The sequence below is a fragment of the Aplidium turbinatum genome, chromosome 2 (assembly GCF_918807975.1).
Source record: "Aplidium turbinatum chromosome 2, kaAplTurb1.1, whole genome shotgun sequence".
Classification (NCBI taxonomy): domain Eukaryota; kingdom Metazoa; phylum Chordata; class Ascidiacea; order Aplousobranchia; family Polyclinidae; genus Aplidium; species Aplidium turbinatum.
Genome location: NC_137473.1, coordinates 35,325,075 through 35,345,674, shown reverse-complemented (window position 1 = coordinate 35,345,674; position 20,600 = coordinate 35,325,075). Strand labels below are relative to the sequence as shown.

At 39.6% G+C, this 20,600-nt stretch overlaps 1 protein-coding gene across 1 annotated transcript; it reads left to right on the top strand.

The window, feature by feature from the left end:
* The first annotated feature begins 237 nt into the window (after positions 1-237).
* LOC145788533 (uncharacterized) lies at positions 238-5,690 on the top strand. Its single transcript, XM_082600294.1, has 5 exons — positions 238-322; positions 1,314-1,492; positions 4,022-4,174; positions 4,817-4,927; positions 5,469-5,690. Exons 1-5 carry the CDS (start codon positions 238-240, stop codon positions 5,688-5,690), a joined length of 750 nt encoding a protein of 249 aa, XP_082456420.1.
* The last annotated feature ends 14,910 nt before the right edge of the window (positions 5,691-20,600 follow it).

The following is a 20,600-nucleotide window of genomic DNA, read 5'->3' as shown; positions in this document are numbered from 1 at the left end:
GCGAAGCATCATTATACTCATCGTAGGCTAGCCTATATCATACAGATACAAAACGTGGCCTTGACTAGTTAATGTTCAAACAGTTTCTAATCAAGTACGAAATCGAGGTTAGTTTGCAGTCGGAGCCTTGTAGTCTCGATATTGTGATTTCAACAAAGCATTGTGGATTTAACCAGGAACGTTATATTCACCACAACATTAAATACTTTTTATAATATCATTATTGTAAATATCAATATGGTAAAAATTATTTGCGCTGGATATCCGAAGACGGGAACAAAATCGTTGACCGAAGCTCTCCGAATACTGGGGTGTGGCAACAGTAAGTAGAAATTTAGATCCCAAACTCTGAGTTAGGCCTAAAAGTCTGGTTGGGTGTAACGAGTCTGGCATTGGATAAAGTTTGAAAAAAAAAATTCACTAGATTTAATAACTTTCTTACATTTCATGGATGAAAATTCTAACTTTCAACGTATAGCTTAGGCTACTCATAGACTGTAGTGTAGAGTAGGTCATCGGATCGATCGTAGTACCGTAGGTAAGGAGTAGGTAAGCTCCTTTTATGACCAAAAATGCATTAGATGAGCTATTGCACTGTTAAAAGCTGCGTAGCCTATATTGTTAGTTGATAACAAAACGCAATATGAAAAATATATTTGGTGATTGGGGCCGCCACAAGACAACTTTTAATATCGAAATTCTTCTAACGCTTTTTTACAAATTTAATAATTTTCTGTGAAATCACAGTTTTTGCGTGGGCTCTCCTCCACGAAAAATCTTTCTTTCATATTTTTACCTATAAAACTTTACATTTTTTCAAAATAGGATCTAAGTTTTTACCTCTCCATGAATAGGCCTACTACACACCACTACAGCCACAACTAAAGGTCTAACAGATTTTTAAAGTATGAGTAGGATAGGCCTACTCACGGGGTTGTTGAGAGGATAATTTGGATCCAGTACCGATGAGAAGTGGGTCTTCTGAGCTTCCATACAAAACTATAAACTACAAAACTAAAGAAAAGCGATAGAATGCAAAGAATTATTGGGTGTTTTAGTTTCCAGGCTCCTAAAACATTCCGAACTCTAAAAATGATTCTGGTCCCGGTCCAAAAGTACCCCCTGATGCACCCCTTTGTCAACTCTACTGACAGTCTCACATACCACTAGTCTACATATTGAATCAAGTTATGAAGAAAAATTGGAGCCTAAATCTTTCGGCTAGTTTGACCCTGACTGATCTTCTGTTTAATGTAGCTACGCTAAACCATCTGGAGTTGAGCTACAACAATTTAAATACAATTTATATTTAGTTCACGATTACCTGGAACATGTCGAGTTTCACATGGACAACTTCCAGAAAGTTATTTTTGAAAACCAATCTCTTGATGCTGCAATAGATAATTATGAAAAACTCAAAGTAGATTGCACAGTTGACATGCCACCATCATTTTTCTTTGAAGAATTTTTCAAAAGATGGCCAAAGGCTAAGGTGAGAAGAGACTCTCAGCTTGTTCAGTCACAAGTAGGATGTCGTAACTTTTCTGTTTTGTCGCTTTCAAAATGTAGCCTATGTATATAGCCTATAATTCAGGGCTTCCCAAACTGGGGGTCGCGACCCCTCAAGGGGTCGCGTAACGAACTTCAGGGGTCTCAGAAAGTACACCAATTTGCACAAGGTAGCCTACTGCATATTAACACTTTTGTGCGAGATGCTTTGACAGTTATTAACTTTATTAAGAGTCGCGCACTCAATAGGCTGCCCGTATTTTTGAAAATTTATGAGGTGAAATGGAATCGGAGTTAAAAACTTTTTTACTGCATCGTGAAGTGCTTTCAAAAATCAAAGCTTTAAAATGGCTAGCCGATTAATGTTGGAAACCGAAATCGTGATTTTTCCAGATGAATGAAATTCAGTCTTGGTCCACCATTTTCTCAATAACATCTAGCTTTTGAAATTATGTCAAATTTGCTTGAAAATCTAAATGAACTTAATTTGTTCCTCCTAGAAAAAAACATCAATATTTTGTATTGAAATCTAAAATTGATGCGTTCATCAAAAAATTGAACATCTGGAAACCAAAATTTCAATGATTTATTTGGAATGTTCTTTCTTCGCCTACCGTTCCAACCTAAACAACATTGAAACCGCCTTAAAACCTGCATTAACAAACACTGAGTCACGGTTGGACTTGCTTTGTGGCAGAAAGCAGTCACACCCATCACACTGAATAAATGTGTTTGCTTTTTTGTTTTGTTTCCAGTAAGCTGCCCATAGGCTTTGTTGTTACGGTCAGAAATAAAAACAAATAAAAACAAACTGATATAAATAAACAAATATAAATAAAAAACAAACTGAACTGAGAACGGTAAATTGAATTGGTTTTCGTTAGATTTAAGCTTTTCAATAAATATCGCAAATGTGTATTTCGCGCTGTTTGTCGTTTTAATCGTAAGGGGCCGCGAAGCATTTTAGGAGACTAAAAGGGGTCGCGAGCAAAAAAGTTTGGGAAGCCCTGGATAGGCCTATAGTTGAATTTACCCGCGAATCTTCAGTATTGCATTTCTGCTGTTTTTATATTTCACGCACTACAATAAAGTTTTTCAAGTTATTTAAAAATTTCTAGGCTACTAGCCTATAACTAACTATTTAAATTTTTCAGAATATTTTTTTCCATTTTTCAAAATAACCTTTTTTTCCATCATCTTGCTTTAGGCTTATTGCTTTTTAAAGAAACAGTTGGTAACTTTGCTGTTGCTTAGTCAACGCCAAGTCAAGAATGTTCACAAGTAGCTTAACGTAGGTTATATGGTTATGGTAATATGTAGGGCCATTTTTATTTTGACCAAAAAAAAATTTTTTTGACTTTATTTTTATCAAATTTGGACTTTATTTTGACCTAACGAAATTGCTTATTTGTAGAGGCCACAGTTCTTTTTTGAATTGATACCAGAAGTTACCCAAACGTAATATTTTGTCGATTTCAGACACAAACGTAATATTTCGTCGAAAAGTCAAGGTGTTTTATGGATTATAAAAAGTGCGTCGTGCTTTTTGGCGATAGATTTAGGTAGCCTGTGTTATTTTGTCCTAGTGGAAAGGGCACTTTGCTTCGATTTTCTCCGCATGGGAAATTAAATTTATCAGTAAAATCTTGACAATGGTCTAAATCTGAAGACGATTTAGCTTGCTTAGGCATTTTTGTATTACAGAATGTCAGGAGGCTATTTCTAAAATCCAAACTGGTGATCTTCAAAAAGACCACGTTTGTAAAGAGGAGGTGTTTTATAAGAATTATTTAAATACGTAGCAATGAATAAACAATGAACAATTTGCGATAAAAGTTACTGCTGATCCAAGTGGGCATTGTGACATATTTCCTGCTTTTATGGGTTAATATGGTTTAATTGTGTCACAATTCCTGATTTACACTGCTTCCATGAGAATTTTGACAAAAATTACTCTCAAGAAACACAAGAAGTTTGTCAAAACCAAAAATTTAATAAATTTTGACTTTAATGTTAATTCTGACTTTATTTTGACCTATAAACTTCTTAGAAACAGTCCCCTAGGTGCTGAAAACAACTCTATTTGTTGATTCGTGGACAGACGAGGTCCTTAAATTTTTTTTACTTTATTGACTTTTGCGGGGCCTAGTAATGTGGTAATATTAACATATATGTTATTAACTGTTATGGTTATTAATGCATATATCATTAATCGATAATTGTATTGTATATTTGATTTTTGTAATAAGAAGGAGCAGGGGCAGATTAAACAAGTAGTCCTGGGGGGGTGGGGGGGTTGGGAGATTTTAACAAACACTTTAGGATATTTTAGGATAATTAAAAGTAGAGTTTGGACTGAAAATTAAAGAAGCCTCTGTCAACACTTTTGTGTCTTTAAAGTTTTCACATCTAGCTTTGAATCTTGTGCATCTGGAAAATCGCAGCTGGAAATCGTCGATGAGAAAACCTACGTTGTCCACAAAATTTGTATGCCATTTTTTTGCAATTCCAGGTCATACTTACGATACGAGATGAAGAGGCTTGGTATAAAAGTGTAAAAAAAATGAACCAAGGTGCTTCTAAAAGTTATTACTGGATGACATTTCTTTCAAACAAAGCAATGAAATATGAAAGTTATCAAAGAAAAATTTTTCAGTATATGCTGGTAAGTTCATTGCTTATTGCCTTACTTAATGAAAGTTTAAGGCGTTTTGTAAAACATTGGCTGCTGCCAAGTTAATGCAAGCTGCGCAAACCATTCATCGAACATCTGATGGTATCTTAATTTTATGCTCGGAACTTTATAATCCAAGACTAACTTGAAATTTGATAGGTGTAGGCTGGACTCTTCTAGTGTTTTGCAACTAAGCTATGCAACATACATGCGTAAATGCAACATACAGCAACGGTGGGCATCTGCTACTTTGTAAAAGTAATGCGCTATCGCTACAATATGCTAAAAGAGCTGCGCTCCGCTACTTGTCACCAGTGGATGAAAAGTATAACGCTCTACCGCTCACGCTACCAGAGTACGGCATAAAATGGGATGGAAATGGGATTTTTTTCCTTATTCCATTCTAATATTTTCTTCTATCTCATGATATAAATCTTTCATTCCATGTCAGATATTCCTTCCACCTCCATTTGCAAATTTCGTGATTCTGAACTAGCCTATGTGCGAACTTCGCAGTTCGTGAAGTATTTTCTCTATCAATCAATTTTTGGTAGGACTACCTAATTTAATAAATCGCCTCAAATCTGTTAATGTTACTGTGTATTTTTATATTTATATAAAATATAAAAGTAGGGATCTCCACTTGAAAACTCATGGCTGTGGAAAATGCACTACCGACGGCACACTGCATATGTACAGCATGTGATACCAGCCGACCAGCTGCTGATATTTAACGTTGCTGATGTAAGTTGTCCGCCCCGATAGCTCAGTGTCCGCCCCGATAGCTCAGGTGGTTAGCGCGTGACTTCTGGAACGAAGAAGCTTCAAGATCAAGCGGCGCTAGGTTCGACTCTCTTGAGCAACGCACGTTAATGACTGCTCTCCATTCAGCGGCATCTAATGGATGGAATAGTTCCCCGGCAACAAGACTTCAACAATCGGAAACTTCACTCTGCCAATCTCGGTGACCGGGCCTGCGTCAGTAATTCAAAGCCTCTACAAGTATGCGAAACTTGCAGGATTAAGCTCTTCAAGAAGCTTTCCCAGTCCGAGGATAAAGAATCATTCAATCAAGTATACAGCTAAGGTGATGACCAGTCCAGTAACTTCAGGTTTGTTTTGATGGAGCAAGAATAGGCAAAAGAGCACATCAGCTGCATTTTTGATGCACCATATGAGTAAAAAAAAGTGCTTGAAAGAAATATTTTTTAAGCTACAAAAAATCAAAAACAAACAGTTCAATCACACAAATCTAATAAACGTAATATTTCAACGTTAATTTTAGGGATGGGAACCACTGTGCAAGTTTCTTAGAAAGGAAATTCCAAATGAGCCTTTTCCTTTTGTGAATGCATCTGGATCAAAAGGAAACATCATAGAGCGTCTTGTTTACGAAACTAATCTTGCCAAAGAAGCAAAACAACAGATAGCGTGCTCAATTATTTTTATCGTATTACTGACGGTTATGATAGCATACGTGTGTACAAATTATTTGAATCACAACTAATCCTAAACCTCAATATGCAAAAAGTTTTAGACTACCGTATACCTCATTCACGTAGCCTACTCTGTAGCCTATGATTTGATTATATTAATATTATTATCATACGACGACGACATTGTTACTTAACAACATTCCTTCCAGCGTTGTAACGAGCTAGAGATAGCCAAAGTTAAGTGACATGTGACCAGAGTTAATTTGTCACCTAGTTGCTAAGTTAATTTGGCTACTTGCAAGTAAAGTGACAAAAGTATTCGTCTCTGTGTAAATGTAGGCTGCGATCGAGTTAGTGTAAAGAAAAACTTCTTAATTCTCCTAGTTTTTGTTTACTTTAGACTAAGCTATTTTCAATTAAACTAATTAAATGTTTTTATTCATTTTTTTTTCTTGTGGATTGCAAGATATGTTATTTTGCTTTCAAGCCATTGATCAATATTAGATTTGTTTTGAAAAAGCTAGCTTTTTAAGTTACTTTTTAAACCCAAGCCGTAGCCTAGCCTATAGTACACTTGAAACGCACAGCGTTCAAAGTATTAAACAATGCGTTTAACCCAGTGGCTCCCAAGGACGATACTGCTACCAACTACACTCTTGTATGCCGGAACCGTTTCATGTATAGCCTACGGTACATTAAAGCCTGTAGCCTACTTAAGTTTACTTTTGCATGATAGCCTATACAGTGGCGCCGCCAGACCTTCAACAATGGGGGGGGTAAAATATTGACAGTGCAAGACAGTAGCGTAGTCAGGAATTTTGAAAGGGGGTGTTGACGGCCGACGGGCGAAGCCCAATGGCGTGTTCGCCGAATGCGACACCTAGCGGCTGGAGGGCTTCCCCCAGAAAGTTTTGAAAAATTAATTTCAGTTTGGTGCATTCTAAGAGCATTTTCAACAAAATTGTCGGTATGAATATTCCTGTAAAATGGTGCTGTCCGGTGGCATAGCAAAAGGATAAGATCATGTTTTCTTTGGCATTTTTCAGGAAATAAAGCTGAGTTTCTATGTTTTCTTGTTGCTAATTCCAGGTTGAGATATTTGAATGTTTGGTATTGGCAAAACTCGCTCTTTTAATGCAGTTTCGTTTAAAATTAGGCAAACTTTGTTTTAGAGACATAGATTGATTGCTTTTTTTTTACAGTTTTATTATTTATCAATTTTCTCCTTGGTTGATCTAAAAAGCGACCTTATTCTGGTAAGTCATTAACTTTTATGCTTTAAAGTCAACCCAAAGTTTAGAAAATGTAACGTCATACACCTTGATGAGTGTCAAACAAAAAGCTTTGAGACAATGAAGTTACTTTATTTCTGATTTATTCAAGTTTTGTATGACAAATTGCTGTTAAGACGTTAATCTAGATGGAACAAGCGATCTCAGCAGTTACAGATGGCTTGCATCCTTGCACAGTTTGACGAGAAATTACATCATAGGCTAAAGCTTTTCTTGCAAACAACGTATTAACATTCGTAAATTCAATTTGAAAGGTTGAAACCCCCAAACTCCCCTCCCTTGGCTACGCCACTGGTGCAAGACATGCAAGACAGTGATATATTATTTAATTTCTCTTGATTTCTACTGCTATTGTCTACTGCAATATAGCCTACCAAAAGTCCCACATTTTTGACATGTTTGATCTGTTGAAAAAAATAAAATTCAAAATAAATCACAGTTTGATTCCGTATGGGACTTGCAACTGCCATGGCTAGCGAAATTCTGCGTAGCTTTTTTCCAGATGGAAAAACCATTTTTTACAAATGCACTTTTTGATTATCCAGCAGTCTGTTAGTTAAATATGCCTCATGATTTTGACTAGTCTGATAGTTGACAGAGAAATTATCAAATACTGTACTGAAACGCTGTGAAAACGTTTTTCCATGCTTGGAAAATACAGATGTCAAAACATAGTAGATATATCAAACGCAGAGGCGGTCACATGCGTATTGCGTAGCCCAGGGCTACTCAACTGGCGGACCGCGGTCCGAATTTGGACCTTCTGGGTGCTGATGGTGGACCTTGAGCTTTTGGAAGAATAACCTCGTTGCCACGTTTCAGGGATTCTTTAAACGGATTTCTACTGGGAGAAAGCAATTTTTACTGTGATTATCTTAATTGCTGGGGGGCTTTGACTCCCAGACTCCCCAACACTTTCTCAGAAATCCAATTCGCGTTATATTTTACCTAAAAGTGGTTTGGTACAGATAGTTTAACTTTCGTGGTTGCGTGTGAAATAACTTATTCACCGGACCGCTAAAAATATTAAGCTTGTCAAACTGGACCTTTGTTAAGATTAGTTGAATAGTTGAGTAACCCTGGTAGCCTATGACATTGTGAGAATTGAGGCTAATAAACGTTAATGGAATAAATATACCGTGACGGCCACCGGGCGTAGTTCAACTGCAATAAATACTCAGCCCATGTTAAATGTTTTTTTATTCTTAATATTTCTTCTTCCTATCCACGAAGATTTCATCAGGAAAATGCACAATATCAAATGATAAGTTTAAAATACAACATTAGAGAACAATTTTTAAAACAATGAAGACTATTAATACTACAAAAAGTATGCCAAGCAAAAAGTCAAAGCAGAGCGAATTAAATCAGATATAGTTATTACTATCTGAAGCCTTTACAAATTGTTTCACCTAACGGATCATCAGAAGGTCTGAAAAAACATGCAAACAGTAAAGAATCGATAATTCTGAAAAGATATTAAATATTACAACTGTAACTTAATTTGCCAAAAAAAATCTCTAAACCTGTACTTCCTGAGAAGATATTAAATATCACAACTGTAATTTAATCTGCAAAAAAAACCTCTAAACCTGAATTCCTGAAAAGATATTAAATATTATAACCGTAATCCAATCTGCAGAAGAAAAAAACTTCAGAATTACTAAGGACAACCTCCATCCGTCACGACAAAGTTTCAATTAATTTGTCCCAATGGAAACCAAGCAACATGATGGCAACATCTATGACATCACAAAGAAGCAAAATGCTGTTGTGATGATCAGCGCAACCTGTAGTAACCTGAACAAAATTAATAAAAATTGTTTTTAAACCTGTAAAAATTGAATGAGATTTATAACCTGTAAAAATCAAATGAAATTTCAAAATTATAACCTGTGACCAAGGAATTGTGATAATGTAATTGTAACCTGTAGCGACCTGAACAAATGAAATAAAATCTGTTTATAAACCTGTAAAAATTAAATGAGATTTATAGCCTGTAAAAAACAAATGAATTTTTTTAAAAAACCTGTGAAAATCAAAAGGAATTTATTTTATTTTGAAGTACTTGAGTTTAAATTTGTTTCTATGACGACATTTGCCGACCAGTTCCAAACGCTTATGTTTGGCTGAAAAGCTGGCCATTCTGAAGGCTGATAGTGGCCACCTTTTGAACAAGCGTTCGGAACTGGTCGGCAAATGTCGTCATAGAAACAAATTTAAACTCACGTACTTCAAAATAAAATAAATTCCTTTTGATTTTCACAGGTTTTTTAAAAAATTTCATTTGTTTTTTTACAGGCTATAAATCTCATTTAATTTTTACAGGTTTATAAACAGATTTTATTTCATTTGTTCAGGTCACTACAGGTTACATCATCACAATTCCTTGGTCACAAGTTATAATTTTGAAATTTCATTTGATTTTTACAGGTTATAAATCTCATTCAATTTTTACAGGTTTAAAAACAATTTCTATTAATTTTGTTCAGGTTACTACAGGTTGCGCCGATCACCACAACAGCATTTTGCTTCTTTGTGATGTCATAGATGTTGCCATCATGTTGCTTGGTTTCCATTGGGACAAATTAATTGAAACTTTGTCGTGACGGATGGAGGTTGTCCTTAGTAATTCTGAAGTTTTTTTCTTCTGCAGATTGGATTACGGTTATAATATTTAATATATTTTCAGGGATTCAGGTTTAGAGGTTTTTTTTGCAGATTAAATTACAGTTGTGATATTTAATATCTTCTCAGGAAGTACAGGTTTAGAGTTTTTTTTGGCAGATTAAATTACAGTTGTAATATTTAATATCTTTTCAAAATTATCGATTCTTTACTGTTTGCATGTTTTTTCAGACCTTCTGATGATCCGTTAGGTGAAACAATTTGTAAAGGCTTCAGATAGTAATAACTATATTTGAGAACAATTTTTATATTTCTTATTAAGATGCCAAAAATGCAGTATGACAGAACAATACAGTTAAAGTCAAAATGTTTCTACGTTTATTAGACGTAAAAACAAGCTTCACTGAAAGTAAAAATAATCAATTAAACCGCCAACCCTAGCCAGCTAAATCTGCTGATTTTACATCGATTCAGCGTTGTACAGCGATTCAGTGTTGAATCGATGTAAAAAATGCAAAATCTTGCTCGCCGGGACGCAATAAGTCTTCCAATTTAAAGGCAATAAGCAACGCAATATCTTCAGAAATAAAAGAATGAGAAAAGAATTTTACAACAAGTGAAACGTATTTTAACGTCTAATAAACGTAGGAACATGTTGACTTTAGTTGCATTATTTCGTCATACTGCATTTTTTGCATCTTAATACGTATATAATATAATTGTCCGCTCATTTTGTGTTTTAAACTTTATCGTCATAATATTACGCATGAAATCTTCGTGGATAGGACAAAGAAACATTAAGAAAATAAAATCATTTAACGCTGGTGGAGCATAATTGCAGTTTAATAGAATAAACTTTAACTAATATTAACAGGACTATAACATACTAAGCTTTTGAAAACTCGACAGGGAAAGCAAAATGTGGCATCTTTAGTTTCTGAATACTCCAGCCAGAGATAGTCATCAAACCACTGGTTACTTACTGTATTACTTTAGTAGACTTCGTTGAGTTAAATCTACATTATATCCTTGAAACATTGAATGACCAACTGCTGTATATGTACTGCCACCACTCAAAAACCAAGCAAGAGTCAATCTGCTGAACAGCCAGTAACAATTGCTACGTGACAGGCAGCAGGCGAAGTACGTGAATAAAATCACAAAATCGTAATAATAACAGCAGCAAGAAGAGCAAGTTTAAAATAAAAGAGAAAGCTTTTACCCCCCCTTGCAACATGATTTGACTTCAGGTTGGGATCCAAATATTAAAAAAATAATAACAATATGTAATAATATAAAAATATTAAAAAGATGGCGTCCAAAACATTGGGGGGCAGCTGCCCCGCCTGCCCCCCTCTGCCGGCGCCACTGCCTATACTCCCTAGGGCTACTGCATATTTTCTCAAAATTAGCCTGAAGAAAGTGTTGCTTACGAAACTGTATTATCGTTGCAATTTTTTTTCACGCACTCCATTTACATTTGTTGATGTAACATAACCATTTTCATTTTGTCATATCGGCTAATGTCTAGTGGTTACATATTCAGTGGCAGTTGAACAAAGACGGTTATTTTTCTTAAATGTATTAACAAAAGAAAAATGATCGAATCGCAATTTCTGCAACAAAATACACAACGTAAGATTGTTAAACTCAACACTAGAACTAGAACAAAAGAAGCTGTTGTTCGCTAGCCTGCCAGAATGAAATGATACGAATAAAACAGAGTACTGCCTCGCGGAGTACACGTGACAAAAGGAGTGCAGAAGTAATCAAGGAAGCATGCTAACTGCAGGCATTTGTGCATCCCCCCCAGCTCGTAAGGCGAAACTGTAGACTTACGAGCTCGACCCCTTGATTACCCATTGACCAGAGGATGCGTCTAAATCCAATGCCGGCCGTCGGGACCGCGTGGAACGGCGCAAAACAGGCGATTTTTCAATGTGAGGGACTCCACTTGTAGGTTCGGTTGGTTCCACTGAATCGAAAGGTAGCGGCTGCTTTGGAGGTTCAGGTGAGTGCTGTGGCTCACAAAGCTTCGGGCTTGAGGCTGGTGTCGGGCAGGTGAGTGCGGGCGGACTGTGATCTGCATCGAGAAGCAACATCGGAGATTCTCCAATTTCTGGGCTAGGGCCTATTTCGTGATGCGGAGGGTGGGGAGGGCAGTAGTCCGTTTCAGGAGGCTGGGCAAAAGAAGATGATGGGAGGCTCTGTGGGTGAGCAATGATGTTTGGTTGAGGAGGGATGGGATCGGCACATGCTTTAGTATGTGGAATTACTCGCAAGAAACGTCGATTCCGTTTTGTGATTCTGCCCGACCCGTCAACTTTCACTACATATTTGTCATGCGGCAACGTTTCGACAACCATTCCCACTTTGTCCCATTTTCGAGGATAGTTGCCGTTTTGGTTTTGGATAAATACGCGTTTTCCACATTGTAAGGTACGTAAAGGACGAGTATGCTGAGACAGCGCCTTATCGGTTCGACCAGCTCGCAGGCGAAGGGCGTCTTCCTTTGCCTTCCATGTATCCCGCCATGTACGACGAATGTGACGATTGGAGAACTTGACTAGGCGGTTTACAAAACCGAATGCGTCGCGCAGAGGGTGACCGAACACGATCTCTGCTGGAGAGATGTCACAGTCAGGATCAGGTGTGTTTCGCAACTGTAACAATGCACGTAAGAAGGAATCGTTGTTCAGGTCTCCGTTTGGGCTCACATTAGTCATGAGCAAGCGTTTTACAGTTTTGACAGCCACCTCAGCTCGACCATTAGATTGAGGGAAGTAAGATGACGATATGCGGTGCTGCACACCCCAATTTTTAAGAAAGAGTTCAGTGACGGCAGCCGTAAATTCGGGACCCCCATCTGTAGATATTTCCTCAGGAACACCAAACGTGGCAAAGTACGAGCGCAAGAGTTGAGTCAAAGCAGCTGCTCCTGCGGCACTCGATCCTGATGGCGTGGCAAATACATCCGACCACCCAGAGAATCTGTCCCCAATGACCAAAAAGTGACGGCCCCCATAGTCAAAATAATCTGCAAAAATTTTCTCAAATGGTGTAGCTGGGGGATCACATGGCGTCGGGGGAGGAGCTGCTTGAGATGGAGCATTACGATTACATGAAGTACACGAGTCACGAATAGCATGGATATCATTAGTCATACCGGGCCAAAATACTATAGCACGTGCCCGGCGTTCCATGGCAGACACACCTTGATGACCAGCATGCAACGTTGAGAGTACTCTAGGCCTAAGCGATGGTGGTACAACAATACGATCATGATATAGAATAACGTCGTCTTCAACAAAGAACCCGTCACGATAGGGGAGATATGGGCGAATGTCGCCGGTGTTGGGAAAGGTGAATCCCGTTTCAATAGCTACCATTAACTTGCTAAGGTTTGGATCGGCGGCTGTTTCCCGAACGATTTCAGGCCATTGCAAGCAAAAGGCATGGGCGGCATCTGCCTGTATGGCAGTAACCAGCGCCATTTCTGCTACATTATTTTCTGCACACGACGCTACAGCAATGAGATCGCATGATACTGGGTGACGTGAGGCAGCATCGGCTGCGCAGTTGGTTGTGCCAGGTAAGTGTGCGATATCAAAGCGCCACATTAGTGTACGCTGTTTTAAACGAAACAGGCGAGTGTTAGTGATTTCGTCCAACGTACGGTCACCGAATATTTTTACCAATGGCTTATGATCCGTTACAATAACCAAATTATCACAGCCTTGCGTAAAATACTTTGTCTGTTCTAGGCCCCACGCAACTGCTAGGGCTTCGCCTTCTATGGGAGCATAACGTCGTTCGGCCGATGAGAGGAATCGGGATCCTGCAAGAGTCACTTTCCAACCTGATGAGCAGCAGTCCGGTATAGTGGAAGCACATACGCAATGTTTTTGGAGAAGGAAATATCCGATGCCTTTGTTGGACCAGTCAGGGCGCAAACATGTTCGACGGCAGGGGTCAAAGATTTCTACCCCATGGCGAATAGCATCAACGATTGCCGATTTGGAGGCGGCAAATGCGGAATCCAGCTCCTGAGACCATTCGAACTTATGCTTTGGGCTAAGGAACGGCTTGAACGGTGCCATTAGGTCACGCAGTTGAGCATAGTTTCCTACTTGGTTGATTAATCCGAACCAGCTGCGTATGTCTGTGATATTATTCGGGACTGGAAATTCTTGGATGGCGAGCAAGTATTTAGGGAGGGGCTCGACCATTGCTTCTGAGATACGGAATCCAGCGAAATCTACGGTGCGTTGGGCAAATTGAAACTTGTCCGGGTTAAGGACAATGCCCGCCCGTCCCACTAAAGTGAGGAATTTTATGGTTCGCCACCAATGTTCCTCCAGTTGGCTATCATAGAACACTGTGTCGTCGACACAGCGTTCTTTGCGCACAAAATCGGTTAATATGGTATTGAAACGGCGATTGTAGCCATCCCCAGAGGATAGGAATCCTTGCGGTGCCCTAGTGTAGCGCCATCTTCCAAAGGGAGTGATGAAAGTTGTGAGATGCCGATCAGAAGGACGCAGTGGAACACTGTGATAGCCGTTCCATGCGTCAGTCACCGATTTCCAAGTGTTTCCGGGGACACGACGGGACAGCTGGAATGGAGCTTCGGAGGCGAAGGTTTCTCTCTGGCAGAATTTGTTTAAGGGGGACAGGTCGACAGTACGGCGTGGTGAGCCATCATTTTTGCGTGTGATAACCATGCGATGACACCATGTGGTGGGTTCGCCGTGGGGGACTTTTTCAAGGATTCCCAGAGCCTCGTCGCGGAGGAGATCAGCGTGTACTTTTTCTTGCCAATGCAAGGGGATAGACGCTGGTGTATGAACGGCCACTGGTTTCGCGTTGGGGTCAACGTGTATTTCTATGGGAGGACCAGCCATACAATGTAGCGCGCGGTGCGGGCAAGTGTTGAAAGTGGATGCGGCGTACCTCTGGAGTAGCCAGTTTGCCATCTTGTCATTGTTTTCAGGTGTGCATGGGAACGGAAGCTTGGTTGGGGGAGCTGGAACTGCACCACGTTGAGGGCAAGTGCACGACTCCAGTTGCTTGCTGGGTACTGTGCATCCACCGTTGACAAGTCTGACGACGTTGATTTCTGGTTCGATAAGATTGTGCGCCATTTCTTGCTTGATCTGATGTTCCCCTAGAGTTGGGAACTTCGGGGATAGGGCACCTAAATGCAATAGTGTGTCATGAGATAAGTATAACTTGTCAACGTCTGGACTGATGTAAATCATGCACCGACGTTCAACATTGCAGCCGTGCGCTGTACCCCGAATGATGGCACGAAATGCTCCTGTAATGGAAATAGTAGAGCGATTTGCAGCTATTAGGTTTGGTGCGGGTACAAGGGTCTCTTGTCCAAAGCCGGATTGCACAAAGTTCTTCAGTGACCATACATTTATTTGGGCACCAGTATCTGCGATTGCTGTTACTTGTGCTATCACGCTAGTGTACCTGCCTTGATGACATGAGTCATCCATAGATATGTCTACCCGAACTGTGGGATGTTCTCGCATGCGGGATGGTGTCCAATGCCCTTTTTGGAATGTGTGGTGAGGACCACGAATTGTTGAGAACATTGGGTCTCGGGCTGCGATGTCAGTTTGTGTTGAGGCAAATGTGCCTATTTGAGGTACAGTAGGTGCTACACAGAGTGCTCCGACTGATGCATCTTTAGGAGGAGCGCCCCATTTGTTTTTATGACGAGATGACCGAAAGCATTCGAGACAAAGGGAATAAGGCGTAGTGTTCCAACCTCTGGGGCCTTCTCTGTAACGATTGAATAATCTATTGCATTTAGGGCAGTGAGTTTTTTGTGACCAATTGGGAGAGGAAGGTGCTGCCTGGATGTGTCCACGGTCTCTTGGAATAGGGCTTTGGCTTTTCTTGCGCTTGAACGTCGACACTGCCGAAACGTCATGAGATGGTACCGCATTGCGAGCCATTTCTTTAATCTCGACAAGGGCGATGATATCGTTGATGGGAATCGACAATACTTTGTCCATTCCCATCATTTCGCGACGAATCTCACTGTCCGAAATTCCACTGAGTAGTGTGTCGCGGATCATGTGATCTGTATAACTAACTTTCAGCCCGCAGGAACATTTCGTAGTGAACGCACATATATCCGCTTTTCCTCGATCACGAGCTGCAAAAGCGCGAAATTTTTCGTCGCGCATTTGGTGCATCGCCATAAACTCCGACCGTAACACCCCTGTGGCGACAGGTATAACGGCCAGTTGTCGCATTGCAAGCAAAAGTTCATCTACAGGTTTGCTCACTGTCTCAGCGTCAGCTTGGAGAAGGCTGTCCCCTAGGGCTTGGCCGGTACATTGAAATAACTGGACTGAAGCTGCTTCATCAGGAATGCTGCAACCTTCTTTAAAAGCCTTCCATCTTCTGGTGAACACGCTCCATTCTTCTGGAGAAACTCCAATATCTACAGTAGGTCGATTTAGCTTCGGGCCAAGGTTTACGGGCGCTGGAGCGTTGCGCGTCGTAGCAGCATGACTGTACGTGTGACTTTGCAGCACCACACAAGCAACCGCTTCGGGCACGTCGGCTGTTTCAAAATTACAGTTGGGAAAGGCGCATGTTATCACCACCATTCCACAAATTTCTTTAAATTAACCTTATCCTATTGCGATTCGATCATGAACAAAGACGGTTATTTTTCTTAAATGTATTAACAAAAGAAAAATGATCGAATCGCAATTTCTGCAACAAAATACACAACGTAAGATTGTTAAACTCAACACTAGAACTAGAACAAAAGAAGCTGTTGTTCGCTAGCCTGCCAGAATGAAATGATACGAATAAAACAGAGTACTGCCTCGCGGAGTACACGTGACAAAAGGAGTGCAGAAGTAATCAAGGAAGCATGCTAACTGCAGGCATTTGTGCAGCAGTGGAGAACGAAGTCAGGTAGACTAGCCTCGCCTATTGCGTTTTCGAAGAGCGTTCGATGTTCGAATATATTGCTTTCGAAAATTCTTAACTCTTGTCAATCATCAAGTTTTTATAACTACTGTCGGCCAGCTGACATTAAATTAGACATTTTTTATAAGTTCACTCTAGGCTAGCCTACATGTAGCTGACATCAAATTGTGCACCCAGCGCGGATTAACTATAGTAGCAAATGTAGCAGCTGCTCCGGGCCCCGCGCTTGGTGAGCAAATTTTTGCAAAAAACTGTCGAACATAGTTGGTAAGCTAAGTAATTTTTGGCTTGCAAACTGGAATGGCATGGGAGAATATTATAGTTGTAGGCAGGGCCTCCGAGAGAAATCAGCACTGGTCGGGAAACAATACGAAAAATGGGCCCCATAATATTTTTTAGCAAATATACAACTAATTTGTATCTTGCGTTGCATGTTCGTGTTAAGCTGAAATTAGCCTACTTTCTTCAGCATGAAAAGAACTTCCTTCAATGTAAAAATCAACAATAATCACTGGATTACACTTGCAGCAAAAATGCCATTGAGGCAAACTATTTTGTCTAGAAAGCTTTGTAAACCACAATACAGGCAACGAAAATAGTTCAACCAAGCTTTTAATTCAGGAGTGTCCAAACTTTTTCCCACACGGAGTTGGCCCGTGGGCTGGACTTTGGACATCCCTGATTTAATTCAATCCTTTCTGGACTTTTTCCAATGCAAAGTTACGGATCACAGCATCAAATAAAAAAATTTTGCGACGTCTGAATTGATGCACAACATGTATAGTTAGGCTTTTCAATCCGTTTCGAGTCGTAGGCCTACCGGAGCGCAAACAATTCTTTACAAATTTCAGTAATTGCTAAAACCACGTTCTCAAAGCGCAACCGTTGGAGGTAGCTACCGGAAAACAACAAAAATCATAACAAAACTATTTGGAAAAACCTTTCGAAATTTGCAATTAATAATTCCTTGTGTAGAGATTATGGGGTGATTCGTTCTGGTTTGCAGCTGAATTTTGCTGTGTGGCTTTCTGTCAAAAGTACCAACTCATCCAAAATGTCTTGAAAAATGTCATTGTTGCAGCCTAGAAATGGTTTAAATTTGTTCCACATGCCCGCAACTGCACAACAGACATACGATGAAATTTTCATGGAACTTCAAACTCATCGACGATATGTTTGAGTTTGTTGATACGTTTGTCAATTCCAACAACTATCGAATCCTTTACAATGTACGGTAGAATACATTTCCTTCGAATGATTCAGCTAGTTAAGTGGAGTTATAAAAGCGTTCTGTCATCAGGAAAAGAAAATTATTTTCTTTTAAATTTATATTTGCCACTGCAACTTTAGCTTGCGAGTAGTAGCCTACTCTTCTCAGCTTTCTCTTATATAGATTACATCTTCCTTTAATGTCATTAAATTCATCAGTGAATCTTGTTTAGGACCGTAATCCACATAGTCTACTGCAAAGCAGTCACAAATTTAAAACTGCTAGTTGTAGACTACTTTAGCATTGACTCAGCTTCCGATCAAGCTCTTGTTGGTTCCAACTTGATGCATTTAAGAAACGTCTTTAGAGCTTCAATTGCAAAAGGGTAATGTAAAGCATTGGGTTTGACTGCACCACGCCTTGATTACCCTCTCGAAGTCAATTTTCTTTGCAAGATGATAGGACAGCTTTCTTTAGATTTTTCAGAAGTTTTTCTCTGACTGGGCTATAACTTTAAAGATGCCACAATCTTACAGATAATCAATTAGTCCAAAAATGATAAGACATTTGAACAACGCTGTCTGTAGGCAACATTATGAATTCCAACTAGATTTAGCCAAACAATAACATCCATAAACAAAAAACTCAAATAAAGAAAAAACTCACTATACCTTCCAAAATCACATCATGAAAAGCATGATCACCAAAAGGCTACTTGACCAAACGAAAACAGAAGATCTTTTAACTATGACAAAATTACATCCAATTGCAGCAATAATAAAATCAAAAGTTTTAAAACTGTTCGGCCACACAAAAAGATCACAATTCGGAATCAGCAAAGTTTGCACAGAAGGAAAAGTAGAAGAAAAAAGAAAACGTGGCAGACAACCAAAACGATGGCAAGACAACATCCAATCGTGGACCGGACTCAACTTGGCGACAATGGGAGAACTGGCTCAAAATCGCCACTCTTGGAAGCAAATAACTCATGATGATGCGCAATCTGCTGCAGGCGGAGATGATGACTGATGATGATCCATAAACAAAAAATATACAGGATTTACTTTCTTTAATCGTGCTTGGACTGATACCTTTAACTTTTCCAGATAACTTATGTTGGATACAACATCCTATGTCTGGCCAACGCAGATTTTGAAGTTAAGGTTCAGGTGTCAAGCAAAAATAGTTCCCGCTTAGCTAAAACAGCACCAGTTTTCAAGTTGAAACTATCAATACAATCGGAACCGTTCAGTGATACAGAAATCATTTCAGCTTCAGATTTTACGTCTTGAAGCTGTTCAACGTCGCCTACCTTAACACGAAAATAATTTGTTCTTGATGAGAAGCATCGAGAGTGACATTTACAATGATTGAGAAATACTTAGAACTACGCACTTCATTTAAGAATTTGTTGATTATTTAGTTGGTACATTTTTACTTTAGTACTAAAAATGGGCCCCCCTCAAAAGTGCAAAAACAAAAAACTACTCGTTTTTCCTTTACAATGTTTTGCTAGGGGAGAAACTGGCCCGACTTCCCCCCCCTCTCGGAGCCACTGGTTGTAGGATTAAATTACCCAACGTCTTATCCCTTCCTATTTATTGTAGGCTAAACTTTAAAAACCGGTAATTTCCGCTGGAGGCAACTGCCTAATCGAATGCCACGAGCCCACGATACTAGTTGTTTGAAAGATTATTCGACTGTACTATACATCAGTAAGAAAAGTATCAATCTTGCCGATTGCCTTGGACAGAGTTATTACAACGCGTCCAACATGAGCGGGAAATATAACAGAGTGGGCCTACACTCCCTACAGGCACTTGTCAAAAAAAAAAAATGGTGCTGTTGCAGAATATGTTCCATACTATGCTCATTCGTTGAATTTAGTTGGTGTATGCGCTGCACAATTGTGTCCAGAAACAGTTCAGTTCTTTGACTTCCTTGAAAATATATATGTAGGCTATTCTTTGCTGCTTCAACACACCGGTGGTCCGTTCTGGAGTCAGGTGGTGGAGTGCTAAAGAAGCTCTCTGAAACACGATGGTACGGAAAAGCTGGTGCCATTAGAATACCAATCAAAGAACGTTTTCTTTTCAAAAAGGAGGCACTAGAGAAACTTGAAAATGACCAAGTGCAAAAGGCAGAATGTCGACAGCAGGCGAATGGACTCTTCGAGAAAATGGAGTTGCTTGAAATTGGAATCTTAATGGTTTTTTGAAATAGCTTACCTGATCGCTTCCAAGCAAGTCAAGCCTCTCTTCAAACAAAGCGACAAAATCTCAACATTGCTTCAGCATTCTGTGCCTCTGTGGCAGGATCCCTACAGACTTTCAGACTTTCAGAGAACAATTCGCTAAGTTTGAGTCAGGAGCGTAGAAGCTGACTCAAGTGCCGGATTACCGACCAACAAGCACAAGAAGAATTGTCCAAAATCGAACGCACGATGAGAATGTAATCAGTGGCCGTTCAGTTTCAGATGCAATGGATAGGCTATCAACTAAAGACAGATTCCCGGTGGAAGTTTTCCTTGCAGTAGGACAGCCTACAATCTGCGTTGGAGCAACGTCGCAAGGCATAGGCTACACCAATGCGTAAAGCACATTGCTATTGATTGCTCCTCTCCAGAACAACAGTGATGGTTGGATTTAGCCTAGTTAATTTCTTTTTTAATCAAAAGCCTTAGTTGGTCAGCATATTTGATTCGAAGATCAAGAGGAATCTTTGTGCTGTTAGCCTACAGTACAAATGAAAGAATAAATTATTTTTGAATGTCCCATTTTGCCCCAGCCGTGGGGTAAAGCGGGACTGTTAGATTTTCAACAGGTCTTTGAAAAGCCTGCCTTTTGTTTTACTGCATTACTCCCGTTGATTTGTGTATTCGCCAC